The sequence below is a fragment of the Zosterops lateralis genome (genome assembly GCF_965231275.1).
Source record: "Zosterops lateralis genome assembly, chromosome: 7".
NCBI classification, from domain to species: domain Eukaryota; kingdom Metazoa; phylum Chordata; class Aves; order Passeriformes; family Zosteropidae; genus Zosterops; species Zosterops lateralis.
The window spans coordinates 33,425,067-33,452,599 of NC_139767.1; the positions used below are offsets into that span (position 1 = coordinate 33,425,067).

At 41.9% G+C, this 27,533-nt stretch overlaps 1 protein-coding gene across 1 annotated transcript in view; it reads right to left on the reverse strand.

The window, feature by feature from the left end:
• The window catches only part of LOC310911565 (von Willebrand factor D and EGF domain-containing protein-like), a gene marked incomplete at its 5' end in the record, with an annotated part of 117,118 nt that extends 94,161 nt beyond the window's left edge, over nt 1–22,957 (reverse strand). Inside the window, one exon of the mRNA XM_083865259.1 lies at nt 22,861–22,957. Within this exon, the coding sequence (XP_083721385.1) occupies nt 22,861–22,957 (97 nt within the window). The remainder of the gene's footprint in view (nt 1–22,860) is intronic.
• Between the last annotated feature and the right edge of the window lie 4,576 nt (nt 22,958–27,533).

Genomic DNA, 27,533 nt, shown 5'->3' on the forward strand with positions numbered 1-27,533 from the left:
GGACATTGGAGTCACTGACATGGATAATGCAGGGCAGCTCTGACTCCACCAGAACCAGTTAATTTCTGTGTTTCTCTCAAGCTCATTTCTTGGTATTCGTTGCTCATTCATTATGACTCCTGACTGCAGAGAGCACATCAAAGTGGAATTTTTCCCTTTAATCAGGGACCAAAAACATTATCACTCTGATCATAGGATTGCAGTTCCCATAGTCCCTTCTCAGACCTATTCTTGGAATGTGTCCCATCATTCAAAATCCTCTTCTAAGGTAGGAAAAATTACCTTTTCTCTTTCAAACCTTTTTCTTAGGAGATAGACTTTGTGGGCATATGCCAAGAATGACAGATATTTTTATACAGATTAAGTCTTATTGGCAATAATGATTTGCGGTATTTTCTCATCACTGAAGTCCTTTCCAAGATTTCTTACAACAGCAGGTTATTTTGGCTGTGATTACATGAGAAATGACAGTCCAGCTCTTTGCAAAAACCTCTGCAAATAGTCATTAAGCTGAATCACCTTTCCCCTAAGAAGGGGATGTAAAGAACTGACATGTGTTCATGTGTGTGTGTGCATGAAACATGCAGCAGAGACTGCTTTTCACCCTGTTTAAAAAGCAGATGTATAACAACTATATTATATAGTTATTATATATTTATAATAACTAAAATAAGAGTTGATGTTTTCCTGCCAGATCAAGCAGAAGTTGGACCTTGTTAACAATGAAGAAGCAGAAGTTAACAATGTCAAGATTCAAAAGAATGAACAGACCAATTAATCACTTCTGGCCCAAGCAGAATTAACACTGCAGTTGAGTTAGCGCCTCTTACACTGAGAGGGGGGGAAAATCTCTGTCTAAAAGGGAAAATCTTGCTAGAAGGAGAAAGAGAAGGATGGTTTGGGGACACAATGCCAGTCCCTGCTGTCCTGAGGTCCAAAACGAGCCAAGAATAAGGAACCTCAGGACACTTGGGTTGTTGACTTCCACCAATGGAAGGTCAAAGCAAACAGGGCAGGAAGGGACTGGGGAAGGTCATTTAATCCAACAACACACCCCTGGATTGCACAGTCCCGTTTGTCACACACGGGATAACCCCTGTGAGCTTTAGGGATGCTAAATTGCTGGTGTGTGCTCTTAGAAAGAGAGCCTTGTTTTGGCTCAGGACTTATCTTTCTGAGCAGCTCCCAGAAATTCCCTAAAACACGTTGCAAATTCATTTTTTCAGTGCCTCCAGTGCTGCCCTGGGGGAATATCTGCAGGACCCTCTGAGGAGAGGACTCCAAGCAGTTCCCTTGTTGCTCAACAGCGAGGGGGACTTGTTCACACCCTTGTCTTTTAGGGCTTGGCATGGATTTTCTGTGCTGGTTTTACCCTCTCCCTGCTAAAAACTCACCCCTGAATATTTGGATTCAGTTGCAAGTAAACAGAGTGAGATACTATATGTTAACTGCAGTTGCTTTTTGGCTGATAAAAGTGAAAAGCATGAACTCTTGGGGAGATTATTGCATGTAAATAGGCTAAAGCAATGGCATGGAGAACCTAGCCAGGCTTCACCATTAAGATTTTATCTAAATGATCCAATGTTATGAAGGAAGAAAAAAGCAGCAGGAATAGCTGGGTAGCAAGATCCAACTAGCTAAAAATCTGATTTCTGGTCATGCAGAGGTTTTGAATGTTGAGGTTTTTAGTATGTCCAAGAGATGCTCAGGCTGTGGTGGTGCATCAGAACAGTTAATCTCTTGCTGGGGTGATTGTGTACATTTTGCTCGAGCAAACCAATATAAGTGGCAGGGGAGAGGAAGCTGTTCCTTGACTCAGTTGTTCTCCTGACACTTCACGCTGTGAAATACACTCCAATTTCCCAACAGAAAGAAACCCAAATTATAAAGAGCAAGATTGACTGGAATGGATGACAGTGTTTAAAAAATGTTAGCTGGTATCGATGTTTTGGAGGGGGGAAAAAAACAGGACTGCAGGAATGCTGGCCCAAGGAGGTGATGGATGGGGCTGCCATGGGGACCCATGTCGTGCTGGATAAGTCACTCCAGCCGTGTCAGGGCTGATCATCACTCCTGTGCTCCTTGTGCTCTGGGTGCCTGACTGACAACCCTGATATGCAGAAATATGAGGCACTTAAAGCTCAGCTGCCTCTGAAATCTTGATGCTGGGAGCTGGCTGTGAGCTTTCTGAAGAAAAGCTTTTTTTTTTTTTTTTTTTGGTCTGTTGGAAAATGTTGACTCGCCACAGCTGAGATTTTCATGGAGTGTGTTCCTCCATTGAAGTCCTTGTTGTGTGATTTTTAGTACAGAATTGCTGGAGGGGAAAAAGGGAGAAAAGAAAAGGGAGGAAGCTCTGCACTTTGGCATAATCAAAGCACACGAGGAACCACAAAATGAGGGGCTTGGGCTTTGCTGTGGGTCTTTCTGAGCAAAACTTCCCAAATTAATGTCACTATCTCCTGGGACATAGCTACTACAGGGGGTTGTGGATGTGGGGAAAGGGGAGGAGAAGAGGATCTTTCTCCCTTTCCTTCTCTTTCTATGTGCTTTTGCTAAACATTTCAAAAGAACTTGTTTCATTTCAGTGTGAAAGAGTGAAAAAAGTCTCTGTGCTTTTCATGAAAGGGAAGAGCAGCTCTGTGCTTTGGGCAGCTCTGGGTTCAGGGATCAGACACCTCAGCAGAGGAGACACAGCCCCATTTCCCTGTCTCTGGAACAATTATCTTGTTGTCCTGGAGATGTTGGGGAAGGCAGGATACCCCACACCTCACACTTTCCTCATTAGACCAGAAATGCTCTAAGGAAAGAGAATTGGCTCACAGGGTGCAATTGGCTCTTAATAATCCACACCAGCTTTTTCCTTACTTCCCTGTTTTCTGAGAGAGGATTTAGGGTTGCTCACCTGTGGGGTTTGCCTGTCCCCCTTGTAGTTCCAGGTGAGTTTTGTGAACAATCATCTCCCAGACAAGGTTTCTCTCCACATAAATCTTGGCTAACCCTGTTCTAGCCCTGTTCAGGCTGGTGTCCCTCTCTCTCCACCATCCTTGGCTATGAGGAACAGCCAACTTCTGCCTCTCTGCTCCACATGTAAGGAGAATAAACACAACCCCTTCCAGTGGTCCCTTCTCCAAGGCAAGCCCATTTCCTTTTCGCTTTCCTTTCAGGTCACATTTCCAGGTCCCTTGTTAGCATTGCAGCTCACTTTCTGAACTGCCTCTAATTTGTCCAGCTTTATTTCAGTAGGATGATCAAAATTAGTCACAGTGGTCCAGCTGTGGCCCCTCAAATCCATGTGCATAAGTCTAATGAGTTGCTGTGTTTTATGTGCACTATGCTCAGTAACAAATTCCGCTCTTAATTTTTCCTAATAACTCTGCAAGTTGCAAATCATTAGGAACCTGCATGGAAGGCAGTCTGGCTGGTTTGTAACGTCTCAAACCATCCTTTTTTTCCCCACTTCTTCTTGTTAAGCACCGAGTTTCTGCCTCTATTTTTGCCCTTTTGATGTCAGAAGTTCTGCATCCATTTTTTGAAGGCAACTTTTGTTTCTAATGATTTGTTTTTTACTCATGGTGATATACCCATTTTTAGCCCTCTCTCTCTCTCTTTTTTGTGCCTTGTGCTCTTATTAAGGTCTTGAAATAAACTGCTAAATATCTGATTGTAATGAAATGTCTCTGAGAAAAATGAAGCAAAAAAGGATTTTGAATGCTTTTATATTCCCTTTATATTACTTGCTCTTCTTCCCTGTTAATGGATCTGCACTTCTTTCCTTTGCCTTTAACATTGATATTATTTTGTCTTCACCCTTCAAAGGCTATGAAAGTAAATTAATGACTGCAAATTAGGTGCCCAGTTAGTATAATAAAAAGCAAAAGAGCCAGTCTGGAAATAAATGGCATTTCCAAGATGGTTTTTTTTTTGTTACTTTGAGCAGTGCATGCATTAAAGCCGTGTGCTCACAAAAAGAGTGACATGAAATACTGGCTCAGTGCTCTGCAGTGGAGTGTCATCTATCCTGGGAGCTGCAGGAAGCACCAGTCCTGGAGGAAATCAGGGCATGGTGATGCCACAGAGGCTGGATCACAATTCCCAGACAGCACCAGGAGCAAATTAACAGCTGCAGCTTCGGGGTTTCCTGGCTGGTGAGCACTTCCCACTGTGACTCTGTGTGCTGATGGATGGAAGGGGAAATATTTGCTCTGCCCTGGTGGTGTCCTGTCAGGCTCTTCAGGGCACTGAGGGCTTCCTTGCCTTGGAAGGAGTTGAGCCCACTGGAAAATGACAGAATAATAAATATTCTCATAGGGAACAGGTACATTTGTAGACATTTCCAGTGCTGCAGTGTGAGATGGGTGACTGATGGAACCAGGCAGTGCTGCTGTCCCCAGTGCTGGTGCTCTGCCTGCCCCGTGTCTCAGGTGAGCACCTGCTCTGTGACTTGTGTTCACACTGCTCTATCCAGAGGGCACCAATTAAAGTGAACTATGTTGTCTCTGAAGGGACCAGGATTTCCTGCAATAAGGCTGTTCTTACCTGGTGACCTGCAGCAAAATTAAGACCTTATTTTCTGCTGAAGAGGTGTGAACAACCACCAGAGTGAGTCCAGACTTGACCTTGCTTTCCTCTCAAATACTTTTTTTTTTTTTTTCCTTGTACTTATTTTTATTCTCTTGTCCAATCTGGCTGCTGGGGATTTTACTCACAGGCTGTCATCTGACCTTTCTGCCCATGACTGTAAAATTAATTAAACATGCCTCTCTCCATGCATGATCACCGAACAGACTGTCCATTCCAGAACTAGTTAGTGCACAGTTCCCATCAATATTAACAGGAAATATCTGAATAGAGGGCATGAAAAATCTGCACTCTGCCTGCTGCACAAATCAACTCACTGTACATCCTCCCCATGTCCTGTGTGTGTAGCCTCTTGTCTCCTGTGTCCTTTTGACTTAATTTTAGTTTGCCCTCTACTTTCCCTTCCATGACTGTGTTCTACATGGGCAGTTGGCTGTGTGACTTAATCATATTGGTCTCCTCCTGCTGTTTTACCTCAATCATCTCCAACCTTTCTCCACTGAACTGACAAAGGTACTTTCTCCCGTGCCACGGAAAGCATGAGCTAAACCAATATGACAGAGCTGGAGTTCTGCTTGCATAATTTCAATAACATCCTGTGTAACCAGTCACCGGGCTGAGCTCTTTTTAATGAAATCACCCTTGTTATCAGCCTGTTTTCATTCAGTTCTCACAGAAGGATTGCTCACAGCGTGAGTCATGCCAGGCATTTCAGAGTCTCTCTCAGGAAAACAGTAAAGATAATAAAAAGGGGTGAAAGCATAAAAACATATGGAAATACGACACTTAGGAGCAGTGATGCTGCTGATAATTTTCATCCATTTTGCAGAACATTAAGGGAAAGGAAACCCAATCAAATGCCAAAAGTGACATTTTATTCATTGATTTTTTGATTATTTTTTTCATTTATTTCTGGGCTTACTTGCATCATTGTGCAACTCTAAAGTTCCATCTTTTTTTTTTTTTTTTTTTTTTTTCATTTTAAGGTCTTCTGCTCTCAGAACTTGCTTCTCCACAGGGTAATAGAAAACTCAGCAGGGCAGGAAGAGACACTCATTTTATCATGTAAGGCTGGGGCTGAGCCTCCTGCCATGGCTCCAGTGAGATGGTGCTGAGGGCTGTGAAGGGAAATGTCCCCTCCTTCTGCCATCCTGAGGGAGCAGGATGGACACTGCCCCTCTGCCTTTCTGACCTCAGTCCTCTCCTGCCTAAACAAGGGAGGGATCACACCACACGCACAAGTGTGCACTGAGATCATCTATTGGTTTGTTGGGGTTTCTTTGCATATGTTTTCCCCCTAAAAGTACTTCTTTTTCTTTTATGCAAAGTCAGTTGGTGATATCAGCATCATTATGGAGCTTTCCTGGCACTGCATCTGCTGATTGATGGCTGTGAAAATGCAACATATTTCATTTTCTTTTCCTAGACGTGAAGCCAGCTGCTAATGGTTTTCCCAGGGTGAAGCTGGCAGCTGCAGGATCAGGTCTCCAGGCTCTGAAATGTACATTTGCAGGAGAGCCACCTGGGCTTTTGGCTGTTTCATTAGTGGTCATTACTGCTTGTAGGAAAGGATCTAAGCAGAGTGGGTGCTGAGCCTGGCTGTAAATTCTGGGCTTTGATTTGGGAAACCACAGCCATTAGTGTCGGATGGGAGAGATCTCCATGATCTCCAAACCTTTCTGTCTGCAATTAAAACTTCCATCGCCCTGTTTCCAAGACCACATTAAGTCCCCTGGTCTAAAAGTTCACATTTATTTAGTTTCATTCATTTGCCTCTTCAAGTCAAATGCAGAAAGTGATGCATAAGTAGCCCCCTTTTTATGATAATTGTGAGTGCTTGCTGAGGACTGAAGTGTGAATGCCAGAGCATCATTAAGATGAAACTGGAGCTCTCTGCAGACACCAGACAGCAGTAAGCAATCTTCTGCAGTTCTTGGATAGAATTATTATCTAATTCACTCTAGAAAAAGGTGTTTTATTTCAACATGTCTGTATTTTGTCTGACTTTCCTGTGTTTTGCACACAACAAGGGGCTGTGGTGGCCTCTAAGGCCATCCAGGCTATGGGATTGTGGTTCTGCTGCTTCAAGCCCCAGGTAGCAGCTCCTGCTGTCATAAAACCCCTCTTTGAGTATGAAGAAAGGGGTTCATCCTCATGAAGTTCATCCCTCCAAGATGTGTGTACCAGGAGGTGGAGGCAGGCAAACTACTCAGGCTTTGGTGGTTCTGTAAGCTGCTTTCATTCAGGAAAGAGGGGGGATCTGCATTTGCATTTCTGGGAGTGTTTCACAGCCACATAAATTGGAAAGAACAAAGCAGGAATGATTGCTTGTGCTGCAGTTTCTGAGAGCAGCGAGAGGATTTCATAATCACACAAAATCACACAAGCACAAATTTCACATTGTTGGCCCCTGACAGAAAACCAACCTTGACATACACTTGAACAATCTCAAATGGGAGAAATGAGTTCTGTAAGCAGAAATACTGTAAATCAGAACCTTGCTGCCAGGTAGGAAAGCCTTGTTTGCTTGATTTCTAATCTAAATGCTCGAGAAAAAGCATTCATAATTGTTGAGTGGTAGAAAAGTGGGCCCAGGGTGTACATCCTTTTCTCCTGTGAGGCCCTGTGGGCTGAATTCCCTCTCCTCAGTGGCTGCCACAGAGGCTTTAGATAAGGAACCTGTGAAGAACAGCTGAACAGTGGAAGCTATTATCCTTAAAGACTGATATTTACTGGATTCCTGCTTTTTGCCTTTCTAGCTGAGTCACAGAATTTCCTTTGTTGCTGCACATTCATTTTCCTCCTTCCTCTAGCAAATACCACTGAATTGAGCAGGCACACAGTCTTATACACAGTTATCTAGAATCATCTCCAAAAACCCTTTTAAGTCCTGTTCACACACAAATGAGCCTTGAACACTTCCAGGGCAGAGCAGTACATTAGCAAACCTGGGAATTAACAGTAGAATTGGGTCAATAAAAAAGGGATATACTATCTGATCACAAGGTGACTGTTTCCAGTGCCATGTGAAAAGCTGCTTTTCAGTGCTGGAAATACAGTAGAGCAACAGTTAAATGAGTGCTACTGTACAGAGCTCATTTGGATCCCTGCCTGCTTGTTCTGATTTGCACAAGCAGTGGGAAAGGCTATTAGGATAATCAGGAGTATGAAGAGCTTGCTTTTAAAATATAGGTTGAAATTAATTTGCTTAGCCTAGCAAAAGGGAAAGGGAGGATGCATTTTGTGTTGCTGGTATCTGCATAGCAGGGAGGGGAGCTTGGGGTAAGGGAGAGTGTTGTGAAAACACCTGCTTTAAGAGCAACATCTGTGAGCACACTTGAGGTGGAAAATAGGGAATTTCTTTCTTTTGAAAGGTAAAGATCCAGGTGATTCAAGCCAAACGTCTTTTCTCTTTTCTTGTCCCTTTCCTCTGTAGCAAGGGACTAGAACTGAGCAAGAGCCATGGCATGGCTGGTTCAGGAGGGGCTTCTACCCTGTCACTGAGGGGGCTCTGTGTGGTGACATTTGCCAAATCCTCTTTTCCTTCCCTCCTCACAACATGTGTGTGACCAAAACAAGTCCTCTGTGTGGCAAAACCAGAAACATCCCCAGCCACACTGAGTGGACAGACAGGTCTCTCCTACCACCCCCTTTCTCTTGTGGATACAATGCCTGAAAAACTTTCTGGAGACCAAAAAAATGAGCAAGAGGCAAAGAATCTCCCCCCTAGCCCAGGTTACTTGGGTATATTTAATGAAAGGAAAATGTCTGCACATTACTGCAGACACTGGAGCAGTGAACCTGGAAGATTCTGGATCAGGGGATCAGAGAGCTCTGAAAGTTTTGAAATTATGCTCTTGCCCTCACCCACTGCAGATTTGATCGAATGCTTACAAACCAAGTTATTGTTTACAATATTTCACTCTTCTGATGCAAGAACTTTGAAGCCTGTTATCTATTTTTGTTATTTTATCATCAATTATTGAATTATTCTTGGGGGAGGTTTAGACATTCACCGTCTCATCATAAATATCCTAGAATATAAAAATATCCAATTTTTACACTCTTGCTATGAATAAATTAAGTTGGATTTACGAGGCTTATGGCCTGTTCTTCCCCTGTTCTTTGGAGGGCTCTGTGAATGCTCAATGAGAGCTCTTATTTCTTATTATGGAATTTTATAGGCACCATGTAACTGGGTTAATATAAGAAGTATAAATAAGGATATGCATTTGCCTGTGAGATGTTTGAATATGGAGAAGAGCATCTGAAGTTCAGAAAATATGAACTGAAGCACAGACTGTATATCTTACTCTGTAAATAGGAAGAGAAACTGCTTCAAGTGCTGGGAAAAAAAGAATTGAGTGTATGGGAATTGTCTCCTAGGAAAGGTAAAAAGCCATTGGAGTTGGATTTTTTTTAAGCCATCGTGCTCTACAACTACATTTTGGCAAACATGCTCAGATGCTGCTCTTGCTCCCTCTCACCTGCTGGTCTCCTGCACAGACTTCCACAAAGTGAAAGAAAAGGCACTGAAAGCAAGAGGAGTTGGAAAGGATTAACAGCCAAGGTGCTTTGCCTTCTAATAGTTCCTCTCCTCTTTGGTCTACAGGAACCTGGGTGATGTTAGTTCATGCAGACTGAGACCCAGAAAATAACTACATCTGACTTTTAGAAGAAAAAAAAATAAGTAGAGACACACAAAATGCCCTTTTTATTAAAGAACACAGGCTAAATCCTGTGATTCTGTCTCCTGTGCCTGAGCAAAACTTATCCTCATTCATCCCTGTGCTGTGTTCTTGTCCTTTCCATAGTTCAGTGCTACTTTAACAGCACCAGGAGGATGCAGGCTGTGTCCAGGCACACAAAGGAAGGGATGGAGCCAGCACAGATTTGGCCACCAAAAGAGAGAACAGCTGGAAAACCAATAAAAAAGCCCCCCAAAAAGGTTTTAAAGGAGGCACGGACAAGCTGGCTGAAGTGAGAAGAGCAGGTGCTGGGTGTGGAGAGGAGAGGTTGCCTCTCAGGCTGGGGGGACCCTGGGAAAGGAGCAGCAACAGGAGATGGGGAGGAGAAAAGGGAGTTTGTGCTTCACACAGGATGGGGGAAACACCATTCCAGCAGCTCTGCAGCCCCTGGGCTGTAGCAGCCAAAGGCTGTGGGGAAGGGGTTTGGCACAAGAGGCATTTTTGGTTTCCCTTCAAAGCAGAAAGTCATGGGGAAACCAGCAGGAGGCTGCTGCTCCCAAAGGGCTGCTGCTGCTGCTCTCAGCCCTCCTGGGCAGATTTCCTTCTGCTGCCAGCACGATGGGCTGTGGTCTTCTGGAGGAATGGGATAGCCACAGGTTCATGGACAGGCTGACTGTAAAACTCAGTGTTTTGGAGTAGGGGTTCATTGCTCTTTGTGCTGTGGATGAGAACCTTTGTACCCTTTCACAGTTAAAAGACCCATTTGTCTTTAGCCCTGAAAGTGAGAGTGCAACAGGTATTTTAGTCATGATGGACACTTTATTTCAAAGGTTAAAAATCACAGTGCTGTAAAGCAAAAAGGTGATTTGCCATAGTGTCTCACTGCTGTACCCATCTTTGCTGCTCCAGGGTGTCTGAGGGAGAGCCAGGCAATTGTGCTGCATTCTGCTTTGCTGGGAAATCCAGGCAGATTAATGAATTTGGGGTCCCTCGGGATTTGCATAATTTATATCGATGACTTGCTGTTTAAAGTGTTTTACAAAGTCAGGAAATAAATTGTGGGTTTTATAAAAATATCATAATTAAAAATTGACTTGTACTAAATGTTGGCTCCAGGAACGTGTATGAAGTTCAAGTGTGATGGATTGTTTTGTTCACTGAAAACTATAAAAAACCCGAAGAGACTTATGATGATAAAAAGTATTTTTTTTAGGTGGTTACATTATCAATCTTTATATTGAGCCAAATGCTGCTTGCATTTCTTCCGTGCATATTTTATTGACTTCGTTGTGACCCATTGGGGAAGGACAGAAATATTTGTATTACAGCGAAGAAATATTGTCACATACAAAATCAAAACGTGTTCTTTAACCAAACATAAAACTTCAGAAGACAGAAATGTCTTTAATATGACTTAATCACTCCGGATCCTGGCAAGCTGCAATAAATTTTCTGCTACAAAAACAGAAGGGGAATTTTCTTGTCTTCCTTTGCTTTAGCAATACAAATATTAAGATGATGAATGTTATTTTTTCAACAGTTTGATTTACGAGAAAAAAAAAAAAGTAAAACTATGCAAAGGGGAGTCTGTGACATGTAAGGCTGGTCTCAATGTTTTTTTAATGAAAATGAGTTTGAGGACAGCTGTTACAACGTAAAAATGAGCCAAACTCTGTTCACTGTATGGCTCTTCTGTTCCCAGTGAAAATCAGTGGAGCTGGACAGCACCAACAGCATCGAATTTAACATGCTATGGCATGTCAATTTAACTCATGTTAAATAACACACGAGTTTAAAATCAGACACACACTCTTCTATTTTTTATTCTATATCAAACCAAGACTCAATTGTTTGAGCAGGGTACAGAGACATGCAAAAGAACTGCTAAAAATATAAAGTTCTACCTTGTTGCCATGATTAGAGATGAAGCAAGAAATGCTTTCCTGCCCTTTTCCCCTGGAACAAGGGTTCTGGGAGAGACAAAATGTCCAAGGAAAAGACTGAGCAGGATCTGGAGAGCAGTAGATGGGATGGCAGGGCAGGAAGGCAGCAGAGCCCCTGGACAAGGATGGGAGGCACAGCAGCACCAAAACCTTCTGCTAAAGCTCCTCTTATGAGCCTTGGCTTGAGCAGAATGACTCAGACGTGAATTTCTTTGTATGGGCCCTGTATGGAGCAGGCAGGGCTGGCTGGAGACTCTCCCAATCCAACCCTTCCCTGGAATGCAGCAGTGTGAGCACAGCAAGGAGCTCTCTCCTGCTGGATTGATGTGTTCAACCAGCTCTGCCTCACAGCCATGGGATGGAATGGCTGGGAAAACAGGGAGAGAGGCATCCTCCTGATGCAAACCCTCATGAAACGGGTTTGAAATGAGTCTTGACCTCTGTCTGTGCAAATAAAAATGAAATTCTACTCAACAGCTGCTTTGTCACAGATTTTACCACCCAGTTCTTGTTTGCTTCGTGATCTTACCTCACTGAGAGCCCTGAGAGGAGCCAAAACAGGATGGGAGAGTCTTTAAATAACCACACTGAGTTCATGAGGCAAATATGGGGAGAGCTGTGTAAAACTTCTTGATGATGAGCACATCATGAACGTGGCAAAGCCAAGAGACTGATTTTAGTCCCCAGATGCTGTTGTGAGCCAAAAGACTGATTTTAGTCCCCCAGATGCTGTTGTGCTGCTCAGTGCTGTCTGTCACTGCCAGCTCACGTTCCTCCACAGCCCCACTCGGGTTTCAGATCAACAATCACACACTGAGAACTTTTCTGGGCCTTTATTTTCCAGTTCCCTGAATTGTGGGCTAGTGGCAAAATCACACAGATAAAAATCTTCCAGATGCTTTATCTGAGTTTCAGGAATAAATAACGTGTCGGGTTTTACTCTTGAACTGTCTCACAAAATGCATCACTAGGGGTCACCAGAAAGAAGCGAAACTTTGTTATTTAACCTGGAATGCTTATGAATTTACACAGTGTTTTCCAGCTAATCTTTTAGAGAGGGTAATTTAGTTCTCAAAAAGCAAGACAAATTATTTTTCTACAGACAACAGGTATTTCCTGCTAATGAAAATGCCATTATAGAAGGCCTGTATTAAAAAAAAAAAAGGAGGAAAAAATAGGCTTGTGTGCAATTCCTCACATTTGTATGCTGATACTGAATAGACACTGTGATTTGAAATTTTCCTGCAAGCTAAAATAAGATGTTTGCCTTTCTGGTTTGGTAACCTGTGTCAGAATACTGGCTAATTGAGCACTCTGAATTTTAATTTCTCAGCTGGGCTTTAACGAGGCAGCAGCGATTTTATTCTGATAAAAACTTCCTGCAATATCTTTAGGTTGAAAATTATAGAAATACAGATTACAGATTTACAGAATTTGTTCCAGCTCTTTGCTTGCAAATCTTAGGAAATAAATTACATGAGGGGATGAGGACTTTATCCAAGGACAGTCTGCTCAGGTAGAAAGATGAATATTTCGGGATATTTTGGGAGGAAAGAGCAAAGATAACATGGGTGGAGTTCAGTGGGGATTTGAGAAAGAATGCAGACAAGAATAATAAAATTATGCCAAGCCAAATTCTTAGTGCTGAACAAAGGCAAAGTTTACCTGTGAATATTCGGCCAATGGTCAGTTTGGCTTTAACAAAAATTAATGACAAGTCAAGAGATCAATTTTTTTTTTTTTAAATACATCTATTTCTGCATTTTTCCAATGGTTTGCTGCTTGTCACAGGAGAGGCCAGTCTCTGTAGGGGTACTTGGTTGTGCTGAGAACAGAGATCTGCCTGTGCCCAGCAAAGGGGCATAGTCTGTGCTCCCATCAGTGAACATTTATTCAAGTTCTCCCACGTTTTGTCTTGTCCTCCTCCAGTTTGGGTAGAAATGACATTCTTTCCTCCTCCAATGTATGTATTTTACAGCTAATGAAAAAGCTCTGGAAATATAACTGTCCCTTGTATTGATTTTGCTTTTATGTAGTGCCTTTTCCCCAAATGGATGCCAGAAGGCGCTCTTAAAATCAAACTATATAGAACAATAATTTCTACCAGAATGGAAAAACATGGCAGCAGCTTAACAGAGCACTTTAGTGCTAGGCAACACTTTAGGAAATGAAGGTGGCTTTAAAGAGCAGGAATAAGCTCGTGGCCTTGAAGGAGTTATTGGGTGTGAATAAAGAGCAAGATCAAGAACAGCCCCTGTAATCCAGAGCTGCCCACTCTGGATGCAGGAATATATTGGCAGTGCCTTGCTCAGAGCCTCTGATATTAGGGAATTGGTGTTCCCAAGCATATCTGATAGGCTGAAATATTAGTTAAGTTATGAGGGCTCTTAAGATGTCAGATTTCAGCTCATGTCACAAATAACCCAAGAGCCCCCAGCCCTTCACACAGAATTTGCTCCAATATATCCCTGTGTGCTGTGTGCCAGTGTCCCTGCTGCCCCAGCTCCAGGACCCTTCCAGAACCTCCCACATTCAGGAGTCCCATGCCTTAAGCAAAATGATGCTCTTTGTAAAGTAGAAATTGGGTTCACTTTATCCCATTTTCTTTATGCAAAATATCTGGTTGCCTTATGCCTTCTCTTAAGCATGAAACAATAGGAGATACAGGAATACTACCGCATGGTTTTCTTTTGGCAGAAAAGGACCTTTGATTAAAAAAGAAGTTGAAAATTGGTGTGCTAAAGCATTGCTTCCCAAGCACAAATGAACATAAATCACTCCTTTCTGCATTGCTGGGGACTCACAAACAAATATCATTATTAATATTGAAATTTACTGCCCTTTTTATTCAGCTTCTTCATTCTTCTAAAACAAAAAAAAAAAGTATGCTTTGGTTAGAGCTGGTCAGGAATTTTAAGTGTTGTTTATTTTGCATGCTGTTAATGAAAGTTTTCACAGAATTTTGAATGCAAATTTCATTGTTGGTGTAAGTTCTATGTTAGGAATGGGAAGAATTTGAAGGCTTGTGTACTTGGGCCTAAGGTTTTGACCAAAATAACATGTATTGATCAGTTGATGGTTAGTCTATCTACTCATCTAACTGTGCTGGAACTGCTTTATTATTATTTTCTAATAAATAACATATATTCATTATGCCATAGAATGATTGAAGCTGCTGTCCATCACAGGTATTTATACCTTTACTGAGGCTGACACCAAAGCCCTCATTTCAAGATGTATTTAATTACCAATAGAAAGGGAAGCAGTTTAGATAGGATATTCTCTCTGGCATAATCAATGGAGCACTTCTGAGGGCACCTGTCTGTGACAGAAGAGATTGATCCAGTTCCTGCATCCTAAAACACAACATCTTTCCTGTCAGTAGCCATTAACAAAACATCAGACCATCAGTTAACACTTTGGCTTTTCCTGGTTATGTCTCAGTGGAAAAGTATTAAAATTTTTAGCTGTTTGCAGTTGCGAAAGCAAATCAGGCAGAAGAAAACCTTTCTGTGAGGACCAGCAGTGGTTACTCATGCTGAAGTAGGGTATCTTTGGGAAGCCATAGAGCCTGTGAGCTGTTATGCAGATAAGCACAGTGAGGAGCTGGGCTATGACAGCAGTGATGGAATTCAGAGGCAAAATCCTCCCTTAATGGGTGGATTTGTGAGGTTTATTTTTTGTCACTATAATTTTTCCCACAGCATTTCTGCAGCACTGATTGCTGTGGTAATTGCATGAAGCAGGGATGACTGTGGTGGCCAAAGGGAAGTTTCCTGTGCTCAGGTCCCCTCATGGCCACCTGTGCCACCATTCACAGGACTGCAGTGTTTTAGTGTCAAACTCAATTTAGCCCTACTGAAAACAACAAAGTTGTCTGCTAAGGGTCTTAAATAAAATAAAACCTGATGCTCCCACAAACCCCACATTTTTTCGTCCCCAGAGCTGCTTGTTTTCCAGCTAATCATCATATATACAGGTATTTAGGGTCTTTGCCTTCAGATTTTTCTGAGTGGTGAAGAAGCTTCTGCCTTCTTCCAACACAGATTTTGTCCTTGTGAGTGTTTTTGAGCCAGGGTCCTTGGAAACAGTGTGGAGCTGACCAAGCTCAGCTCTCCAGGTCCCCTCACATCCTTCCAGAACCTAATGGGTGTGTTTGGTATTCTCAGGGGAAATCTGCAAGCTCAGATCTAAGACAGAAGATGAAGTTGTTTGGAAACAGCAGATGAATAACATTGTCAGAGGTGTATTAATGAGAGGAAGTGTCTCCACACCCATGCAGAGCAGAGGTAATAGCAAACAGAACACGAAATCTTTGTGGATAACAGACGTTGGGAAGCAGCAGGAATAACTGTGGGGGATTTTCATGATTAAGATCTCAGTTATTGGGGAAACACAAAGAAGCAGCGAGGGGCTGGGGTGGGCAGTAGATTGATGATTTATGTCAGAGCTGTTTGTACTGTGAGGCAGCAATCATGTCAAGAGGAGAGAAGAGCTGTAAAATTCCTCTGGGAGGTGCATGGGTTGTGTTGGGCTGGCCTGCAGCCCCATCCAGCTGTCCTGAAGTGCATCAAAAGTACCTTTGAGCCTCATGGCTGCACACACCAGGAACAGGGGCTGAGCCAAACCTCAGCCTTCCACATCCAAGACTGAGAACTTCCACATGCTCCTGGTGATAGGCTGTGGTCTTTTCCCTTAAGGCAATGCCAAAACTACCTCTGGGCTGTGCTGAGGGGCACAAACCAGCCCTGTGTGGGCAGATGCTGAGCCCAGGGGTGATGGCACAGCCCGTCCTGCCCCTGAGCAGGTACCCACACCCAGGGAGGGGAGCCTGAGCCAAAGGCATCCTTGCTCCACACTGGGAATGCTCAGAGGTACTCCAGCTTTTCCAGAGGATTTCTGCTGCGGGATCAATTGGAAAAGATAAACCTGACAATTATCTGAAACTGGAGCGTTTGTATATTTAGCAATTATGAGTGAGACTTTTAAAGGATAATATGGGAGAAAAGAAGCCCAGGAAGGTTATGGGATGTGGGTGTCTGGCACACACAAGACTCTGTTGGATGTAAAAAACTTCTGGGATAGTTCTGAGCTAGCTAAAAAGATAGATTTCTTTGACCTTTATTCTGCTTTATACACATTCAGAAAATCAAATGTCCATGTGTTTTAGCATTTGAAGTAGGAGTTGCAGGTACAGTGGGGTAGGAAATAACATTCTCTTCATTTCCCTCCCATTTCTTGCAAAAGAAAACCAAGGAATTAATTAGATTTCATCCTGTTTATGTCTTTGTTGCTAGCTTTAATCTTAACATCTAATAGAAAAACAGAGCAAATGGCTCTGTGAATTTTTATATTTTTTTCCCCTTTAGTCCATTAAGAAAAGAACAGAGCTGATGATAAGGTAGCCTGAGTGAATCAAAGTATCTGTGCTGTGTTGTTGAGAGAGGCTGAGTCACAGACAGCTAATTTTATGGTGAGCCCATGGTTGATTATAAAGTAAATAATTGGAGGAAAGGGGCAAAGAAGATTAAAGTAATCTCTGAATCATGTTTGTGAATCGGTCTGTTCTGGTACCTGGACCAGATCAACAAATAACAAATAGCTGATGGATGCAGTGAAGTCCAATAATGCTAATTCTAAAGAAATTTTCAATTATTAAGTTATGAATAACAAAACATTAGCTCAGGTGTTAAATGAGCCACTGTCTGAATTTTATAGATATAGACTTGCAGGAAACCAGTGAGATAAAATTCCATTAAAAGTTTTCATGATGGTCAAACATCAACGAAGTACAATTTCTAATGGAGATGAGAAGGAAGAAAGTGTTGACATAAGACAGGCTCATTTCTGTAAAGGAATTGTCTAGTTCAGGTCCCAGGTAATTTTTCATATTTACCATTAAACTCATTAAAGAGCTATTCAGGAATTTCTGGGAACCCTCTTGTCTTTTTATCATCTTCTAGATTTATTTTTGTTCCATAAACTTTTGCCTTCTGAGACAAATTGAACATAAATTGATCAGTCATTTAAAAAAAATGGAGAGAAAGTAAGGCTGGAGGATGTTATGCCTCTTCTCATTAGGGTGAGGAGGAGGAAAATTTGGGGTATCCACCAGTTTGGGGGAAGTGCAGTGGCTGCTGAAATGATTAACAAATACTGCAGGAGGGGGCATTTACTGAAACAGCACACAAAGCTGCCAAGGGACAGTTGAGTTGTAAAACACTTCAGCTACCACAGGAGATGCATTACATTATTGTGGTAGGCAGATAATTTGCTATCCAGCATTTGAAAGCTGCTTTGTAAAAAAAAAAATAAATAAAAAAAAATTGGGGAATAAGCAAACTCGTTCTCAATCGATGAATTAATATAAAACCAGCAAAAGGAGCAGAGCAGGCTACTACAATCCCTCAGCTATATTAGGCAATCAATTATTTTTTCCCTTTCAATATGTAGAATATTCCCTCGCGGCTCCCCGTGGATGCCACGCAGTGTGAACACAGCAATCAAAGTAATAGACGTCAGAATAATCAAAATAAGATGTGTCAGAAAGAAGCAAATGAGTACATACTCTCATTAAGTAAATCTCCTAAGAGCTTAATGTACAAAACTCTTCCCAGAAAAGCTGTACAAACAATTGCATGCACTCACACATGGTTTTATTGCTGCTTCAAAGGCAGAAAAAAATATTCTTCAATCTAATCCAGGGGGTTTTTTTTTCAGATTTCACCATAAATAATCTCTACCTGAGGCAAAACACATAATGTAGCTGACACGGTGACATTAATAGAGGTCATAACTGAAGGTAAAATATACTACTTTGAAAAAAAACCCCTAAAAATCATTAAACAAGTAATGTGCTGCAAACCCTGTTAAAGACAATATCCATTTCTGCAGTGGACTGGCAATGTCCAGCACTAAACTCCCATCTGTTAGGTGACAAGACACTTCATCCAGGTAGTAAGTAGCAAAAAAAGGTCAGTACAAATCTTCCAGGGAAACAAAATTTTAGATAAAATCAGTAATCTGGCTACTTTGAGGACTTTTCCCAGCAAACAATTCAGAGAGGTAAAGTACAAACCCAATGAAAAATCAGCAAAACGGTCCTTCCACAGTGTTCCCAGCATTGTGAGGCAGCAAGCCTACTGCACAAAAAAAAAAAAAAAAAAAAAAAAAAAAAAAAAAAAAAAAAAAAAAAGGGAGGACATGTATCTGGAGGAAAGAGCCATTTCCAAAGCCTGAATTATTTTAATAGGCTACAGAAGTGGTCTAGGAAAAAGTAGGAACAATTGGAAAGGAAATTCTGTCTGTAATGAAGCTAATTCAGGATTAACTTTTCCTTCTGCTCTCCTACTATATTTGTACAATGAAGAACTTATTTCTTTTGAAAGGTAAATGGAAGGTTTGGAAGCATTTTGGAAGGTTTATGGATAATTTCTCATTGAAAACAAAGGGAATTTGGGGGGGAATTTCAAGTACAGCCACCTAAAACATATTAAGCAGACTAAAACCCACCAGAAATCCTTTGTGTCCTGTTGGGTTTGTGTGTGGCCATTTGATTTCAGACTTTACAGGGAAGATGATGAGAGGCTGAGGGGTTTTCATTGCTGTCCAGCTTGGCTTTTGTGCCAGTTCTGAGCCGTGCCAGAGCTGATGGGGCTGGGCTGTGACTCCTGAGGCTTCACCAAAGGATTTTTTCCTTGTGACCTTGAGCCACTTCACATCCCAAGCCATCGGTGAGGCAGAGTGATGATGCTCCCCCTCCTCAGCCATCCGTCTTGTCAGGTCAGGAGCAAACACTGATTTGTCTCAGCTCCTCACAGCTCCTATCGATTGCCAGGGGAGCTGGATGTGCACAATACTTCCTCAGGTTTGGCATGAAGAGACAAAATAACTTTGAGGAACTGGACCATTAAAGGAAACATTTTGGCCATGGATGTCCTACACTGTTATGAGCAGTGTCTAATAAATTGATTCTCGATTTTAGCGCAGTGCAGAGCAGTAAATAGCTGTTAAGGGTTTGAACAGCTCACACCTCTGGCAGGCCAGTGGGAAATAGGCAAATCCTTGGGAGATGCAGCTGAAAGGCAGCCCTTTCACACCAAACATATCTTTAAGCCTGTATAAACTTTGAAAACAATCATTACTTTTCGTCAGAGGATTAAAAAACAAATGAGTGAGCAAAAAATTGTTTCCCTGAAAATTTCAAAATCCTAAAATCCAATAGTGAAGTACCAGTACAGCTCAGGAGAGTTAAAAACAAAGGTGACAGAGGTTCCCTCACCCACAGACTGCAACAGTGCCCAATTTTGCCTTCCTTATGTGAGTCAAGATTTTAAAGAGTTAAGATTCATAAATGAACTTTCCCTGAAGTGGCACAGCCCTTGTCCTTCAGGTAAAAAGGAGTGGAACAAAAAAAGTTATCAGCAAGCAGAAATCATTGGACATCCCCTGCTTCCCTTTGACAGCAGAAAATCAGATAAATTCGGATTTCAATCTTAGTTTAAAAAATACAAACTGGTTTAATTTGGGCCAGTGGGTGGGTGGCAACCCTGACCATGGCAGGAGAGTGGAACAAGGTGATATTTAAGGTCCCTTCCAACCCCAACTGTTCTGGGACTCCATGAAAATTGCAGACAATGAGGCCATAGTGGTACTGGATATTGACAAAATTTAATAAGAGTGAAATGAAATATTAGCCTGTAATCAATTTTGGTGATTAAAAATTATGTTGGGAGAGAAACACTGCAAAGGTTGTTCCTCTCCCTTTAGGAGTTGCTGCTCTTTCTTTGGCATGGTCTTGGCTCTAGGAAAGCCTTCAGTGGGTTATTGTTTGTTTGGAAATGTCTGCTGTGCTTTCCACAGAGCAAAGTCATGGAGCCAGGATTAATCCCAGTGTTGTTTCCATGGGAAATGGTCTGACCAAACCCACTGAGGGCCTGAGAGCTTGATCCCTGTAAGCTGCTTCCAGGCCTGGGATTCCAGATCCTGGGGATTCCCTGGGGTGGTCACATCCCTCTGTGCTCAGGATCTTGAGGGTGGAAGAAGCCCCGGGGCTCCAGGGTGATGCTGGAGAACTTTGTGGGATATCTGAGCCTGACCAAGGGATGGGAGAGTTTGCCATCTGTGGCAGACACTTGAAGCAGGTGGGAAAAGTCCTGAATAGTTTGATTGGTTCCTTTTGAAATGCTCATGGGGAAATGCTTTCTCCAGCTCCAGCAGGTTTTTGTTTTCAGGAGGGACAGTTCATGGCACTCAGGTTTTACAGCAGAAGCTCAGAGGGAAATCATGGGTTGCTTGTGGGTAGAGCACAAAGCAAATTACATACTCTGATTTTCATTCCACTCTCCTGTTAAAAGCAAGATCAGGGCTCATATAATTGTAAGAGATACTGAGTGATTTTTGCCATTCTAGACTATTTCCATTTACTTTCTTAAATCAAATTAGACCACTTGGGTCGCTGGAAAACACATCAGCTTTCCATGCTGGCTGTAGGCACCTCACCTTCCCCTGACACCATCCTCTCTCTTCTTTTTCTTCACCTCTGGATACACTCAGATTTTTCCTTATGTGTTTCAGAGTTGAGGGAAACCCACAGGAGCAAACTTGCAAACAATTAATTGTATCTGAATTTACTACATATGTAACACCTTGCAGTGAAGCCCCAGTGGATTTTGGGGAGCTTCAAGGGTACCTTTGCAGGAAACTCATATCCAAATTAAAAACTTTCTCATTTGTTCATTATGAGAAGGCTCCAGAGGGGATGGGGAGAAATTTCTTTTTCTGGGAATAGTTACAAGCAACTATTTTAAGATAAATGTTTTTCTGTAAGATACCACTGTACAAAATTTATTGTCTTTTTCTCTTGATTGACTTATTTACAGAATTTCATCTCAGAAAAGTCTGATGAGCTGTGTGTTGTGTCAGCCCTCCCACATCTATGATTCACTGAGTTGCTTTGGTCCCTGATGCTTTCCTTAGTCCTGTAATAGAGAGCAGCTACAGGTGGTGTTGGTAACTTTTTGTGTTTCTCAGTCATGGCAAATAGCGTAAAAACCCCAAATACTGAGAATTCCCTGAGTCACAGGGAGCTTCATTACCTAAAATAAGAGTGCAGAAGATGATAAAATTCTTCCTTGGTCTTTAAATGACTTTTTCATCTTCTCTCTTTTAACAAAGCATCTCCAAAGAGCTCTTTGGTCAGATCTTTCTTATTCACCATTAAATTCTTATGGGATTAGTAGGTTTGCTAGAGTACAAAAGTAAACAGCATATGGCTCTGTTAATATCCTTGCAATGTCACAACACAATCTGTCAGAATGTAAAATTTTGAGCAGTTTCATTCCCTTCAAGTTCACTCTATAATAAAAAGCCAAAATAAACCCACAACAAGCCTGATGAATCCTTCCGCATCACCTAAGAGACAGCACAATACGTAATTCTTTTGTGTTCCCAGTTTAATAAGTATGTCCATATACATTACCTGCAGTAGGAAAAATACAGTGGCAAATACAGTTACTCAGTTACTCGGAGTTAAAAGGTCGTTTCCCCCGATGAAAAGCTTGCTCTATCAGATAAGTAGCTGCTACACTCCATAAGACTGGCAACCCATCAAAAGGTTTCAGAAATTAAAGGCATTGTTTGAAGATGAAGGCGATAAGGTCATTTGCTTTGTGTTTAGTCCTGCAAAACTTTCTGGGTGACCCTTTGATATTCAAGTGAGGAGGGCTCTGAATTGTTTTATCTTCATAGAGCTAATGACTGCTGGCTGACAGTCACTGCTAAGACAGCTGGGACTCTGCTAGAATTAAATTTTGTAAAATATTTCAACACATTTCCTTTAAGGGGGAGTGCTTCCACAGTTTGCCAAAGCTGAACCCACAATCACTCACAGCACTACACTCTGCTTTTCTCAGTTTCTTTTATTAACTCAGTTTTCACTAGCTGAATAATGCCTAACATGATTCCCAATGTATTTCTGTGTTCAATTAATAAAGCTGTATAAACAAGCCACATATGTAAAATCTATGTCCCCTTCGAACTCTCTGCTAGAGTGAAACAAGAGTTACATTTAATGTGTACAGTAGTAGAGAAATTACTCAAGAACTTTTTATTGCCAGAGGCTGTAGAGCTGTGTATGATTATTATATGTGTAATTAAGTAATCTATAATGTTCCTCTGATATATGGTGTATATAATTCTTTCCTAGAGGAATAGAATGCTATTTTAAAGGCTTTTTTTTCTTTTATGGTTCGTTTCATTTATTCCATTTATGGGAAAATGTTATGTATATTCCTTGAATCGCTTTTTTTTTTTTTTTTCCTAGTAGGAAGTAAGAATTTTCACAGGTTTTAATTTTTTTTTGTTAAAAAAAGGGAAAAAAAAAAAAAAAAAAAAGAAAAGGGAATGTCCTGTAATGATCAACATACAGCGTGTGCTGAAATTGTGCTTGGCTTTCACTGTGACCTTCTTCATTACTTTAGTTGTTTATTTTAACCTGACTTCCATCCTATTTTGGAGACTCTCTAATAATAGCTCTCTGTCACTCTAACCCACACTCTAAAGTAAACATTTCCAGACCATCTCAGTTTCAAATACACGCAAACCCTATCTCCAGATGACCATCGAGTAATTAAAAAGCACAAAATCCTTACCTAATGTCGCTGACTCAGTGCTGATGGCCAGCAAGGGAATCCAACAGAGGTAGGCAACAAGCTGGAGGAGCTGATGGAAAGGAAAAGGTTTCTGCATAGTGTCCCAGACAGCTTTTATCCACGCATCTGCACTTGCTTACAAGTTAACTTTTGAAGTCCTAAACTTTGCAGAAAAAGCCATCAACCCTCCTGCCTGTTTCAATTTTTTTTCCCCCTCCTGCTTTTCTTTCATACTACTCCCTTGGAGAGGGCTCGATGTGTCATCAATGCCAGAATTTGCAGGAGGGAGGCCCTGCAGCCACACACAGACCCCACGTTCCCCTCCCACACACGCAGAGCACACGTGTCCCTGCAGCTGCTGCAGCTGTCAGGATCTGCACACTGGAGCACCAGGACAGCCTGGCCCAGCTGCTGGGAGCTGATCCCCCAGGAATTGGGGTTCTGAACGTGCCTGTTCCTCAGGGTTTGGGGACAGGCAGCACTCAGTGAGCATCACTGCAGTCATAGCTGGTGTTGTGCCTATGTGTGAGGGACCTGAAAAATGAGAGGTGCTTTTTGGCGTGTTGCTGTCCCAGCCAGAGTGGCAGGACAGAGCATAGAAGTAAAGAATTCCATCACTCAGGTTGCACTGGTGCCTTAGAGTTTTAGATTTTGTATTTTTCATATCTTTGTAAGCCTGCAGTTCTTTAGTGTATAACTCTAAACTCTATATACAGCGTTAGCTACTGCTTTCACATTTTGGTCAAACACAATTCCTCTCCAGGCCTGGGAATCAAGGACACCTCACTCCCTCAGGCCCTGGGAGATGGAAACAGAAGTGAGTTAGGGGGGAGAAAACTTGGGGTAAATGACTTCGTTCCCTCAAACTGTAACTGGAAGATTTACCCCCAATATGCAAAGGGAGCAAAATTATAAAAGTGTGAAAACCCATGACCCATTATCCATTTTGGGTGTAGCTCCTGTGGAGGCTTCATCTGCCCTAAATGTACCTGAAGGCCCTTCAATAAATATACCCACTTTTTATTCTCTTAATTTTGTCTGGCCTCTGTTTTGGGTAGCCCCAAAAAGGCATCAGCACCATCACATTTTTCTGAAGTTTGGTCTCTCAAGGTGCCCTGTTATGGTTCCTCCTTTTGCTGAGTGTGAGCAGAGTTTATTGTGTGACAATAATACAAAACAACAAGAATTTGCTATTGAGTCGCATCTTACACTCTGATATTTACACTCATAGTGTTTTATTTAGAAAATATTGCATCCCCTCCCACTCTTCAGTGTTTTCCATACCTGCCAGTGCTCCTTTCACTTGTCAAGTTAAAACATCTTGTATCTGCTTGTTTAAGTGAGGATATTGTGAATTATCTGATAAGATAATATTATGCAAGGCTGTAAACATTCCACACAAATCACTGTGAGGAGCATTTCATGGAAAAGCACACACCAAGCCATTAAAAATATTTTGCAGCATAAGCCAAGGAGTTTCAAAAGTTGTTCATGTGGCTTAACTCCATCACTCAAGGAGTTTTATTACTGCTTTCCTTGAGGAAAAAATAGGTTATTGAGGAATAAACTTCTAAAGCTTTGTTCTTAATTTTGATTTTGATGTTGCAGAATCAGTGGTTTTACCAGTCTCATTGGATTAGCCAATCTTATAGGCCTGACTTGTAGCCTTTTGGGAGTCTTTGGAAGTCTCTCCATTAATTTCACTGATGTTTAGACTGTATTCCTTCAAGATCATGAAGACTCCAAGTCCAGTATTTCTGGTATTTTTTATAAGAGATCTCTGTCCATTTCTTAGAAATGAAAGTAATAATTTGTTTTTAGCATTACTTTTCTATTTCTAACAATTTTTACTTTTCTATGGCTTTCTCAGCTAATATTTGAATTTATTTGTGACAGTTTCTGTGCACTGGTAGGGGTCCAGTGTGGATTTTGACTCTAAGTGTTTGCCTAAAAGGCACAGCTCTAAAATCTGTTGAAGGGTGAGATTTATCCTTGCCAAAATATTGGTAATCCAAACCAATGTCCAACAAAGAGAGTTTTCCAAAATAAGTCCAGCCTTTTTTAGTTGTCTGTTTACAGAAAACAAAAGTCCCCAGGCAAAAAAAAAGTGGAAAGTATTCAGGGCAACAGGAGAAAAGAGAAAGTTTTGGAGACTTGCTTATTCCCTTGTCTGTGTTCTCCTAAACAGGTTTTAATCAAAGGGAGCCTTTGAGGGTGGTAAAGATAAAATTGAAGCTTCCCAGCGTTTCAAGTAAGAATTTTCCCTGAGCTGGATTTGGCTCCCTTCATTTCAAGAAGGCAAACAATGGCAGGTCAGACAATGAGGTATTTCCCATTCTCCCAATCCATGACAAGACCTTACAGAATTTAAAAAAAAAAAAAAAAAAAAAAAAAAAAAAAAAAAAAAAAAAAAAAATGACACTGCTTTCTCCCTTCCCCCTAACATCATTCTAAAAAACAATGTGAAACTAAAACCATGGACAACCTACATAAAAATATTGGGAAATATTCTCACAGTTTCCATTGTTATTAAGAATAAGAGGAGAATAAGAGGAGAACCTGAAACTCCACAGAAAGTTGCTGTAGTCAAGTGTGGGTAGTGGATGCTTGGAACAATTCTCTTCACTGTGAGCAGCACAACAGTGAACCCCTGACACCAGTCCTTCTAGTATTAAATGAATTTTCAATGGTAGGGATGCATACAGGGAGATAAAACAAGCCAAAATTCACAGCTGGAAGCTGCCAGCAGCATTTCAGACTCCGCCAAAAATTTCCTGATGGATACACACGTTGGGTATTCAGATGTCTTCACTTTGTTATACAGAGACAGTGTTTGCCTGAACATCCCTCCTGACATGTCAGAGCTGGGGTGCTGGGGAGGGGCTGCAGGGGATGGGCTGGTCCTGCAGGGAGGATGGAGCACCCTGGGGATCAGCAGAGGGAGGTGGAAGGCTGGAGGAGGAGTACCAAGAGCTGCAATTTTTGCCTTTTCTCTTCAGACGCAGGACTAAGAGTCAGGATGGAACCGAGTGATAACACAGTGGTAAAAATGCAAATACAAAAAGGCTTCCTAAGATGTGGTTGTTTGACACTTTGCTCCAAGCAGGAAAAGCTCAGGCTCCAGAGTCAGTGTAGGAGGTTTGAGAGTGGAATTTTTAGTGACGAATCCCATCACTCACACGTTTTCTGAAGGTCAGGTAGGAGTGTTCCACCTGGGTACCCCCAGGAAGGAAAGGAGAGGGGTGTTTCATGTTCTGCTTCTCAAAAAGTGAATGTGGCTAGCAGTTTCCTTTTGCACTCGAGCCAGCAGGGAGCTGTACAATCCTTTATTTCCTTCTGCTTCCTATGAGGAATGCCATTAACATGAGGCTGTCCCCTGGGGTGGCTTTCTAGGCAGAGATTTGTTATTCACAGGTGACATAAGAGGGCATGACCCTGTCTGTACACACTTTCCTAGTAGGACAGTGTCCTTCAGAGGGAAAAGATGTCTTCACTATAAAGTTTTTTTTTTTTGCAAGTCTGAATTTACACATTTCACATGAATAAAACCTCCCCTGTCCATTTTTGTTTGCTTTTTTTTTTCATCTGGCTGAAAATACCTGCCAAGTCCAGTGACAGGGAATAAACTCACTGTGCTCCCCAGGCAGTCCCCTCTCTGTTGGTGTGGGCTGGCTGTGTCTTCTGATTCTTCCAGTCTTTTCTGCAGATCCTGAGCTGGAGGAAATTTTGGCGTAATGGATTTTGACTGAGTCCCAGCAGCCTCCAGCAAGGACCCCTCCTACCAAAGGGTTTTCCTGACAGGGATGAGAAGAGAAACAATTAATGGGATTCTCTCTCCTTATTTCTTTTAGTCGTCTTTGTCAGTATATTTTACAGAGATGTCAAAAATCTTAGGCTCACCAAAGTACAGTATTCAAACCTCTTTTTTAGCCCAAAAAACTGCTCCTTATCTCTTACCTTAGGACTGCACAGATGACATGGAATGGGAAGAACTTCCTCAGCCTATGCCCACTTTGGGGAAACACAGTGGGCATACACTGATCAGAGCTTGTGTTTTCCTCTGTTTTGTGCACTTGTGTAAAGAACAGAGCATTGCAGGTTCTTCAGAAAATAATGCAAGAAGTACTCCTTGTAATTCAGAGGACCAAGTTCTTCACTTAAGTGAGAACCAGTTGTGATTTTTAGGGTAATTTTTCATCATACATAAGCATATCTCCCTTTTCAGAGCTCTGGGATTATAGAGAACGATTTCTACCTTAGATAATTTGGTGTGTTTATCTTCCAGCTCCTAATTCCCTTGTGAGAGGGAGAACCCTTTTAGAGAATCACTCCCCATTAGCCAATGAACAAAAGCATGGGACTTCAAACCCCAAAGCAGAGACAAAATGCAGGAACCTAATGCTCATCTCCAGGTCTGTTCAGGGTAAGCAAGAGCACGAGTGCCTGGGCTCTGACTCAGCATAACTGCAACTATTAGAGGCAATAAATCAGTTCCTGGTTACTGCAGTGGCCCTTGGCATGGATCAAGGCAGGATGTGATCCCTGACCTGACCTGGAGCACTCTCAGCTCTGGCAGGGCAGGGCAGGACTCTCTGTTTCTCTCTCTTCACTGTTCTACCACCCGTGTTGCTCTGACCACCTGAACTTTAACTGGGCACCTCGTGCCCTGATTA